An 11,858-nucleotide genomic window follows, 5' to 3' on the forward strand; every position below is an offset into this window, starting at 1 on the left:
ACTTGCCATAGTCAATGTTTGCTTATCAATAAGCTGAAAGTACTGACTTGAACAGAAAATGTCTTACGTTGTCTGGATGTCACTTCATGTTCGCCGTCTTCCTCCATCCTCCCACTGCACTTGGTGCTCATGAACTCTTTCAGGTTAAACTCTTGAGCAATAATTCTTTCGAGTTCCTTCATTTTAGTGTTGTACTGGATAAGGTCCTTCGCTGCTTTGTCCCTCATCATGTTCTTCTTGGACTGAGCCTCCTCCCTCACATACAGGTAACATATATGAATTTAATTTCGCTCTGATCTGTTCAACATTATATCACAATTTGAGATCTCACCTTGCATCGTAAGCAGCAGCGGATAGGTTGAGAATTTCTTCAATGCTCTTATTGATTTCCTGTAGCTCCTGCAACACAGTATAATTTGACAATTATTGCTCAAGAGGAAAGGACAAAAATGATAGACAAGCTGAAAAAAAAAACAGCTTACTGAATCAGAATAATATATGTTTTGGTCTCTTACCTTATTCAGTCTGTTGTGCAGTTGTTGAAAATGAGCTCGTTCCATCTGAAGAGTCTGCAGCTCCTCCTTCAGGTGGGAGTTTTTGGTCACCTGCTCGTTGAAGCGAGTGGAGGCCTAAACATCAGATCAATAAAAAGTTTAACAAAACAGAAGAAAAGAAAACAGAAGAATTTTGTATCATAACTCACCCGTTCCAGCTTGTATTCCAAAGTGAGCATGCCCTTCTGGGTCTTTCGTGCCTCCGAACTTTGTGAATCATTGGAACTGATCACTCCTTTTCTCAGCTCTGCCAGCTTCACTTCAACGCTCGAGATCTGCCCACATTACAAACACGTGACATAAACTGTGGCTTGTCTGACCAAAAATCTCAGTACACATTGAATGAGATGAGAAGCTCAATCCACCTCTGCCTGCAGCTGTTTTTGACTTTGCTTCTCTGTCTCCATCTCCTTCTCTATCATGTCTCTCTGCTCGAGTAGAGCCTGTAGACTCTGAGTGTGCTCAACGTCTTGATGTTGGCGAGACAAACTCTTACAGGCACCAAGGTTTCGATGCAGCTCCTCCTGCTCCTTCAGCAGCGTCTCTATTTCCTGCCTTCCATCACAAAACACAAACGGTTGTAAATAAAAACACTCGCTTTTCACAAAGGAATTTCAGTGTATTTCTTGCTGACTGTTGCTTGCGGATCTGTTCCCGAGCTTTGATATGGTAGGCCTTCCGATCTCTTTCCATGATCCTGACCTGTCTCTGAAGTTTAGCCATGTCTGATTCTGCTTAACAAAAATGAAGGCACACATTCCAGCAAGTGGCAAAAGAACATTGCTGTGGGAACAGCATAGCGAAAAAAAGACAACATAACCAAAAATAACTCACCCGTACCTTCAGTATCCATCTCAGTGTTGTCTGAGCGTGTACTCTTTGCAGTTCTTCTCTGGAGCATGGTTACACTGAGCTATATAGAATAATAATATTTTTAAAAAGCTATAGTTGGTGAAATATTAATGAGTGTCTGAATTATCACTGATCTTAAACCACATAGTAAAAAAAGTTATTTAGCTTCAAATTCAGTTTCAAAGCAAAACTAAAAAAAAACTAAAAACTGTATTTCACTAAACATATTAGAATCAAACTTATGATAGTTGCTTTGAGAGTTACTCTCCCTCATTGGGTTGTTCACCTATTGGAAATGCTACAAATAGTTGAATCAAAATGATGCTACAGATTGATTATTGCTTGGAAAAGAAAAGTTTTGAGTTTGAGAATAATACATTTTCAGTATGCCATTCCATTTGTTGCACAGTGTTCACATTTGGGTCAGTACTAGCCGCTTTACGCTGACGCTTACGACGTAAGTTACGTAGGAACAAGTAATCAATCAATCAACCTTTATTTATTCTGCTAACTGCTATGAAAAATTTAAAAGCTTGGTTATACATTATGTGTTTGATTGTTTAGGACAAGGATTTTTTAAAACTCTTACCAGCAGAAAGTTTTAAAAATAACAGACCCAGCGACCTCCTTCAAAACAGTCAAAAGTCCAGCAGCAGCGTCCCGGGTTGTTGTTAGCAACCGTTGCTATGAAATTACGGGTAAACAATCCCTGGGTTTTGTCTCTCAGGCAGCAGCAAGGCGCTTGACAGAAACATCTTTCTTGTTTTCATACCAACATTGTACACATGACAAGGTAATTTATGAGCTCCTCACACGTCTTCACTTTGACCAAGTGCAAAACTAGAAGGAATCTTTATCAGTGAAAATGATTTATACAACAAATTATCAGTTATTAAAAAAGTATCAGTTAAAAAAAAAAAACCCTGCAGTATGACTTTTTATAATTGTTTATTGTTGTTGCTGTTGTCCATTGTTGTCATCTTTCTTTGTTGAAATCAGGTCTCTCTTGTAAATGAGTCCTCGAGGCTCAATGGGATTTACCTGTCTAAATAAAGGTTGATTGATATTATTATTAATATTAATAAGACCAGTTTTATTGTGTAGAAAATAATTTTCATTTTGTTATGTTTTGTAAGCCCGCATAAAAAAAATAATAAAAAAATCGCTGCTTGTCCTCCATTTTTTTTTTTTTTTCACTTTATTTGGATTTATTAAAAGAGCACGACTGGCTGTAAATTTATTAAGTCAGAAAATTTGTAATTATTCCACTAATAAAGATGCACTACTGGTAAAGACATTTGAAAAGACCACACCTTTCAATGTGTAATGGCTGTTTGCATTAGAATTCAAATGTTAACAACATTGTTGGCAGCAAAACAAACTATGCATATATATATATATATATATATATATATATATATATATATATATATATATCAGAGAGGGTCAGAGTTTCTTTGTCATTTGCACCACATGCAGCACATGTGGTGGAACCAAATTGTGTACACAGGGTCCCAGTTACATCCAACAAAAGTATAAAACGTAAAAGAAAAACAGTAATAATATCTGCTTGTGATAAGATGGTCTAGAACTGGTTTGTTCCACTTTAGAGTACGCTGTTGGGGAAAGAATCAGTTTTGTTGTGTGTTTCCTTGACTGATGAAGACTCCGGACCGAAGGTGAAATGTTTCAGCAAACACAAAAAAAGAAACTGTCCAGATGACCTGACTGAAAAATGTTGGATAATAGATGGATGAAATAAATGAGACTTTCAGGATCTTTTCTCTTGTTCGTGTGCAAAAAAAAAAAAAAAAATATATATATATATATATATGTATATACTGTATATATATATATTACAATCCTCAACGGAGCATTCCAGTTCTTTACTGTGTTAACTTTTATTTTTGGATAGCTCTTCTTGTCTTCACTCATATAACCCTCTCACATGCAGGATTTTTTTCCTGTGTCAGATAAGCCCTATTGTTTTAAAGTCAGCATTTGTGATAAATTAATACATAAACAATTAGCTGTTTGTCAGTGAAGCAAAACTTTCTTCTGAGGCCGAGGCCCTCTGAGTCATTACAGTTTGCTATCACTAGGTGGCAGAGATGAATTAGATTATACAGGTTTTTATTTTTGCAGAACGATTCAATGGTGACATTAAACAACAGACTAACCCAAGTAATTTATTACAGGTTCTAATAGTTTGTGAAATAGTGATCTGAAAATATTCCATGTCAAACCAAAGCAAAAACGCATCTAAAGTCTTCTGCAATAGTAGCTTCATTTTTTTCTTTAAATTATGCACAGGTATTTTTCTGCCAAACAATAAATTGCTTCTCATTTACAATAATTTAAGAAAAAAGAAATTATACAGCACCCAAGAATATTTTTACATGCGCTATTAGATCCTAACCATAAAGTGATTTTTGTCTCCCTCTAGTGTTCATAGATAAGAAACACACAAACACGTTTACATTGACTGAATGTGCTGCTTCTTTTAGCACCCTGAGCTGAGTAAATTTTAACCAGCAGCACTTCAGCTTGAGTTAAATATTCACAACTCCGTCTACCTCTCACAGCAAACAATAAGACAAATCATATCCAAACAAAAGGATAAATAAGTTGATTTTGAAAATATCCAGTCCAGACACTATATTTTTTCTTTTTTTACATAAACTTTAAGTAAAATATAGGGCTAAAATTTCTGCACAGACAAACATTTAGACCGTCTTAGGCTATATGTGTCTTACTCTACAGTAAGTTAGAGTACAGTATGGATGAAAGAGTTTATTTTTCACTTGTTTTCATAATAAAATATATTTAATCCCAAATAGCTGCTGAGTATTCTCCATATTTATAATTCATTGTATAATATATTCAGTTCTTTGCTATGTCATTGCCTGTTGTTATTATGAAATAATCAATCAAACAGGATGGCTAATAGAAAAAGAGCAAAACACGACTTGGTCTATATGTTATTTATTAAATTAGTTCACTGATAAAAATGACAGTTTTTGCATATAAGAAAATAAGGCTCTTTTATGAAGTCTCTACAGTATTCAGTTTATTTTAATCAAATTAGTTTTATTAGTATAATCGACTTGAGAATGGGGCAGCACGGTGGCGCAACTGGTAGAGCTGCTGCCTCTCAGCGAGCAGGTACTTGATTCAAACCCCGGTCCAGGGGCCTTTCTGGGTGGAGTTTGCATGTTCTCTCCGTGCATGCGTGGGTTTTCTCCGGGTATTCCAGTTTCCTCCCACAGTCCAAAAACATGCATGTTAGGCTGATTGGTAACTCTAAATTGTCCCTAGGTGTGAGTGAGAGAGTGAATGGTTGTTTGTGGCCCTGTGATGGACTGGAGACCTGTCCAGGATGTACCCCGCCCCTCGCACAGTGATTGCTGGACATGGGCACCGGCGACCCCCGTGACCCAAAATGGAATAAGCGGGTAAAGAAAATGGATGGATGGATGGCCTTGAGAATGCAGAATACATTCTTAAAAGCATGAGAGGAAATCCTGTTACCATTAAAATGTGATTTATTTAGGATTTATAAGTATTTTTTGTTGATGATGTACATAATTATTTCTTATTGACACGCATTCAACGATTATCATCAGTCATGAACTTTTTAGCCAAACCAGGAGAGGTGATCAGTTAATGGGACAGTAATCATAAAGACAGTAATAAATTGTCTCTAAAACAAGGTCTAACCATCAGTCATTCATCAAGGACTCCGAGGCCTGAAAATTTGCTGAGTAAAACAAAGTTCGGTTCAATGCATCAATTAAATTCTGAATAAACTGGATATTTTAGACTTTTTTTAAAGCTGCGTCACAGTGGAGTTGTTAGTATGCAGTAGACAACAGTCAGAGTTATGCACGTTTGAAGATCCAGTGAGACATTTTCATAAGTTTAACAACTATTCAATGCAGAGCCTTACTTAGGAGCAAATTTCTGAAACATCTAAAGCCTCAGAGATTTCATAGATGCTCAATCACCTTGTGGTGAATTTTTACGCCACATTACTTTTGCATCAGATTATTGTGCCGAGCGGGTACGCTTAACGGACCATTTCGCAACATTCATTTCACTCAGAACGTATTGCAAGAAAGCACAGACTGTACTCCAACAAAATCAGTCCTGACTGTAATTAACCATTGACTTGTGTGCGCTACTATGAAATATTTGATTTGACTTAGCTAAACACTGTTCTGGAATAAGCTTCAGAATGATTAAAATGGCTCCTTCATGAGAACTTCCTCCTGATTCTCCACATAGAGACTGCTCTAACTGCTGTCTACAGAGAGTAACAATCTTATCTACTCAAACCATATATTTTAACACCAACATGCACTAAATTACACATAAATTCGACTGAAGTAACACAGGTCTGCAGGAAAATAGTTGTAGAAAGTTGCACGTAGCAGTGTCCCCGGAGTAAATGTAAAAGGAAAGAGCCCCAAAACAAACTAGGCTGCAAAAGACGTTTCGTTTAATCAGAGGCTCTTCATAAACTAGGCTGCTTTTCAATTTCCTCCAACAGACCTTTAAAAAAACAGGCAGCTCGTCTCGCTTTTGTTGCCATAGCTACCACTCATGCTGTCTCCGAACAGCTCACCTGAGAGCGAACCAGGTGAAAGGGTTTCTGGCCCGAGTAGTTGGCCTCCTTTTGTTCCGTGAAGAAAATAATTCAAAAATAAATTAACACAAGAGTCTGCAGGAACGCAACTCAGCGCCTCAGTGAGAGGTCTTGGGGGACAATATATGTAGCAGCAGCTGAAACTGCAGCCGAGTTCATCGTTACTTGACCTCTGCAGCCCCATGTGGTTCACTGGCTCGAAGCCTACAGCCACATGGACCTGAGTCAAGATTTAAACACTTTGAACGTTGCTATAAAAGCATTAAAACCTGCGAGTGCTAAGCCGTTTTTCTGAGAGCACTGAAGCAGTCACGCAAGAGGAAATTGCATTTTAACCAGGAAGTGTCAGACTGTGCACCTGTCGCTGTTCTTTCTCTGGATAAAGGCCAGTCACAATAAGGCACAGCATGAGGGCGTGTGGGTGATAAAACAGGCCAAGCAGCTGAGTAGAGTTCACTCTTGATTCGTGGATTCGAAAGGAAAAAAACAAAAAAAAAACACAAAAAACATGAATAAATAGACTGAAGCCAGCTCATAAATAAGTCATTTTATTTTGCTTTCTTTTAAAAGACAACATACTTTTCAACTAATAACAAATGGAATTGTTAAATACTGTACAAAGTATACTGAGCGCTCCCAGTGCATGTCTTAACCACAGCAGAGAAGTCATACCTTGATACGCTCGTCTTCATTCAGTTTCATCATTTATAATAAGACATATGAATACCTTAAGATTAAACAGTGGAAGATGTAAACATTTAAGTCAAAAGAAATATGGTGTTGGGAAGGTTTGTGAGAAGGTGTGTGTGTGTGTGGGGGGGTGGGGGTGGGGAGTATACTTCAATGACCGATTGACCTTAGCAGTTACGTTTCCCAAACTGAACACCTTTCTTCAATACATGTGCTACAATTTCTTTAACATCCTGATGCTTTGTGAATAATCTAAAACAGTAAAGCTCATACATATCCTTGGCTGCCAGCAGCCAAAGTTTTTCAAACCACACCCACTGCAATCACGTAAGACAGGAATGCATGTGCAGAACAGGAAAGTCTGTGTCAGGCAGGTAAACCCTGCACTGTCTTCACAAATGTGTGTGTTTTAACTGGTTAGGCTAACCTCCCTGATCTAAGATCTGCATGTTCTAAAATCTCCATTTATGGATATCTGGTTAGAAGTGACTTAAGCAAAGGGTAAATGAAATACGACACCCGATACTTTGTCACATACGAGGCTGATTTCATTGTCTGTACATTAAAACTCCTTACTTGTTTTACCTTTGGGAACAATTTAAATTGGGGGGAAAAAAAAAAAAGAAGTAAAATACGGGGTGAACATCAAAATGAGGTAGGAGTCGAGGCGAATTTGTTTCAAGCAATGACTCACAGCTTAACCAAAAACTATGTTTCTCCAACCGTTTGGGAGATTTTCACCGAGAATAGCATATATTGACTCACATTAAATAAACTGATTTCTGTGCAACCAAACAGACTTTAAACACAGACAGAAAATAATTGAGTGTGTGCGCCGCAAACAAGCAGCACACGGTAACAAGTTCTGTCAACGATTCTCAAGTGATTGCAGAAAGTCACTCTTCACGGCATCACCTCAACACAACTGCTGTTCATTTTCACAAACACACAAAATACGCTCATCCAGAGATAACTTCAAGATATAAGCTGCACCGGACATTCCAAAGGAAACATGCATAGCTACCAGAAACAATGTGCAATGTGGGAAAAAAAAAACACACAAATGTATACATCGGCATAGTCAGCCTGATTGACTGAAACTATGTCCAGGAAAGGAAATCATGATTTTCTCACTACACAATAGCAACCAGAGTGGCAAAAATTGTACTAATATCCTTCATTTTGTTAAAAATCCACTGAGAGTGGGTTTAGACTTCATTAATTAAGTGATACATGGTTACATTACTGACCTTTTGTCCTCGTAAGATACAAAAGCATTGTCAAAGAAATCCCATGTGAATCATGCAAAACATCCCCATCATTCCAGACATAAACACTGAGCAACACTGAGCTCAAGACCTGCTTGGACCATTCAATTATACCACGTTATCAGCAAAAACAGTACAGTAATATTGAATTTCATGTAAGAATATATCAAAAATAAGCTCTACAATGTTGAATTTTGCCCACAATCTTTAGTCTGATAGTTTCTACTTGGAGCATCTTTGTTGTGATAGCTATTCCAACATTTACCAGTAACTGTATACAGTGCACACATACCCTGTGGGTTAAAAATACATGGGGTATAAAACAAAAAAACAAACAAAGACAAAACAAGTAAAAGCAGCAGTTTGACGGTTGTTAGCGCCTGGTTTCACTAATTTGTCAAGTGTTTTTCGCTCATCAACAATAGAGTCCTCTACTACTTCAACTAGAACCTTTCAAACTAAACTAAATCCACTTTCCTCTTGGCATGGCAGTCACAAGAAGGCAGAAGGTAGTAATGTGTGGTGCTGGCCTTCTTACCATTCTCCATCACAGGAAGGATGCAGGGAGAGCCCTCACTGTTCTGTCTGTGTAAACCAACCCGACCGCTTACGTATTTCGGATCTGGTGCAAAACTTTGTGTAGGGGGCATTACGCCATTGATGTACGAGGGTAGGCTCTTGGGACTGGGAGTGCGTGAACTACCTCTGGACAAATGGTCCCTTGGGGGCAGCTTGGGTGGTTTGTCCTCATCGCTGTAAGCCCCAGACGAGACCTCTGCTGACCAGCGGCGGCAGTCTCCGGACTTCAGTATACGTGGAGGGATGGGAGGTGGTACTTCTGGCTTATCCATACCGCTGGCATGGCGTCTGGGGCATGTGAGGCGTAGTGAGGGCTTGTGTAAAGAGCCTGCTGGGCCTGAGTGAGAACGTCGTAGCCTCCTTTGAGTCTTGTCCTGCGGTCTCGGACAAACCACTGGCTCAGGTGGTTCCGGTCGCTTCTGTTCATAATGTTCTCGCGCTTGCTGTGGTGGATGCGGCTGATGGTGCTGTTGGGGCTGATGGTGGCTTTGCGGTCCTAAAGGACCATCATAATAAGCATAATTAATTTGCCCACAGTCCCTGAAGCTCCTTCGGTTGGGAAATCCATATCGAAAAGGAGACGATTTGGAACACTGGTCAACACTAGACACCAGGTGGTGTCTTTCGTCTGTATTTGTGAAAAATTCTACCTCACTGTCCATAGCCTGCTCAGGGGAGATATCTGTTTGTGGGGGGATGGGTGGAAGAGGCTTCGAACATCTGTCTGGCGTCGCTGGTGGGCTGCTGTACTCATTGAATGAGAGCCTCTGGAATGAGGGGACCACCTGGTCGTCATCAGCAGGACTTGAAGCGGACGAGTCTGCAGTGCAGGACAGGGTCAGATGGGTGGGCCGGGATTTCTTTGGAGGTAATCTCTGTGAGCTGGGACTGTGTTTGTGTCCTAAAAAAATAAAATAACATAAAAAAAAAACAATCATTACCTATGCATTATTGGGATTAATGGATAAAGTTTGCTCACAATATTTTCCAAAGACCAAATTATGGAAAAATCATCAACCTCCATTTTAGAGATGTACGATATTGGACTTTTGGCCAATATGCTAAAACTCTTTTGGCTGATAAGCAATACCAATACCAATATTTTTTTCCTAGACCTACTTACAGAGACTACATAGCTTTCTCTGCTGTGGAATTAAAATACTACATTATTCTGCATGATCTTTGTTAATTTGACCTGCTACCAAATGCAGATGCCAAAAAGGGGGCTGAAAATGATGCAACACTTCAACTTGGATTATGTTTAATGTCAAATTTATTCATGACATTTACTCTCTCTAACACAATAACAACACTTGAACCGTGCAAATTTGTACCTTTTATATCGTTGAGTTATTCTAGTGGAATCGCCGATGTTCGATATTTAATTTTATTGCTAATATCGACCGATAATATCGTGCATCCCTACTCTGTTTATATTATCACACAACCACATTTCCTATACATGCACTGGTAGATGATTTGGCGGTAACACGTAGTGTATTTTGACAGAGCAAACTTGTGCACTTACTCTCGTAAGTTGGCGGTGGCCCCTTTTGCTGTGTTCGATAACTGTGATCTATGTTTGGAGTGTCCATAGCAAAGTAGAACCTGGAAACGATAATTACATTGCAGATTAGCAACTTCATGGGAGTTAAGCAACATTTTAAACTGATCTGAGCCATATAACATTAACATGTCATGTCTGATAAATCATTGCTCTCCACTAAACGACTGCTGAACACTCACTTCTCCGAGGGCTCGTGATGATAAGGGGGCCAGGAGGGCTTGGATCCAGCCATGCTGTGACAGTAGCTGCCCCGGAGGAAGGGGTTTGTGATGGGAAAAGAGATCTCCTGGGCAGTCAGGCCCACTGTGGACATGCTCCAGGTACAGTCGGATCGCATCAAAGCCAGGAAACACTCAGATCACCCGGCTGGCTGCCCGTGCTTCTGCTCAACCTAAAACACAGCCAAAGTGCAGCCGTGAATGAACGGTGAAGACAGAAGGCTGAAAGCAACAGCAGGCTGGAAGAACATGAAGCACGCTTACAAAATACACCTGCAGACCCAACATCTGCTCCTGAAGTCAGAAAAAGGAACTCCTCGTATCAAATAAGAAAACAAGTGACTTCTATGTTACTTAAGAGACCCAACAATGATTGTTCCAAGTTGTTTTATGGGCAGGTTTACTTTTGAAGAACTAAAAACACTAAGATGTTTCCTATTTATTAACATACCTAAAGCGGTTTATTAAAATTAATACATTTACACCTTGTCTGAACTTTACATGTCACATAAAGCCAGAGTCTACACAAGCCTAAGAACAACAGTCAGTGTTCAGTTTTACAGGCTGAACATCATCATAAGTTTAGTTTATTTTAAAACTTGACTGTGCCACGCTCCACTGATGCAATCCTGCTCGTCTTGAATAGGAAACTAAGGGGCTCCTCCTGCTACCAGAGATATACCTGATGTTGCAAGAGCTCCTAATGTCATGTGTGTGTCATGTCAAGTATGTGTCAGAGCTGGGTAAACAATGAATACAATATTCGGAGGGGTGGGAGCGTAACAGCATATTGATATTTCAGGGTCGGTCGTTTGCTGGGAGCTAAATCTGACCTGGCTTTTGGCTGACTCTGCAGGGTCACAGTCTAAGCAGAACTGTGCTAAAAATTCACACAAAAAATATTTTTTCTGTTGGAGAGCTGATTTTAGTTCGTGGCTCATGCTTGGAGCTCAGCGGTCCTCAAATAGACCATTAGTAGTCTTTAACACCGTCTTTGTTTTCTAAAACGGACTCAAAGGGCGCTCTTCTCCTCTGGAGACCCATGCGAGGTGTGTGCACGCTCAGACAGACACTCCTCATAATGTAGGAGTGATGACTGAGGAGAACACGACCCCCTCCGCTCCTGGTCTCCTTCGAGCCATATTTATGAGCTGACCCGACAGCTGCTGAGAAACAAAGCTCTAAAACAACAGGAAGCACAGGGTGCATCGGCCTGAGCCCTGCTGCCCAACAAGGCATGCAATGTCCCCGTCCAGGGCTGTCCATTCGGTTCGGCTGGACGGGAAGCAACATGATCCTTGATAATGAACCCCCAGGGGCTTGTGCTTCCTCTTGCAACAGGTGCAAAGACGGTTCGTTCTGGCAGTTAACCACGGGAGCATTTACAGGCAACGGGATTAAACAAATGATGTAACCACGCAGAGCTTTAGCCCACCTCTGGAGAAATTCTTCTGCTCCATTAGTTCTGATCAGATAATGCTG

General features: G+C 39.9%; 2 protein-coding genes across 2 annotated transcripts in view; both read right to left on the reverse strand.

The window, feature by feature from the left end:
- LOC119411820 (E3 ubiquitin-protein ligase TRIM62) overlaps nt 1–11,858 on the reverse strand; it is a gene marked incomplete at its 5' end in the record, with an annotated part of 294,497 nt that overhangs the window by 188,087 nt on the left and 94,552 nt on the right.
- Nucleotides 8,330–11,858, reverse strand: part of errfi1a (ERBB receptor feedback inhibitor 1a) — a 4,472-nt gene continuing 943 nt past the window's right edge. Inside the window, exons 2-4 of the mRNA XM_037678752.1 lie at nt 10,338–10,549; nt 10,120–10,199; nt 8,330–9,492 (exon numbers count right to left, since the gene is read on the reverse strand). Coding sequence (XP_037534680.1) covers nt 8,471–9,492; nt 10,120–10,199; nt 10,338–10,495 — 1,260 coding nt within the window. The 5' untranslated portion in view covers nt 10,496–10,549 and the 3' untranslated portion in view covers nt 8,330–8,470. The remainder of the gene's footprint in view (nt 9,493–10,119; nt 10,200–10,337; nt 10,550–11,858) is intronic.

Source organism: Nematolebias whitei, chromosome 7, assembly GCF_014905685.2.
Source record: "Nematolebias whitei isolate Nwh7 chromosome 7, NemWhi1, whole genome shotgun sequence".
In the NCBI taxonomy this organism is placed as follows: Eukaryota; Metazoa; Chordata; class Actinopteri; order Cyprinodontiformes; family Rivulidae; genus Nematolebias; species Nematolebias whitei.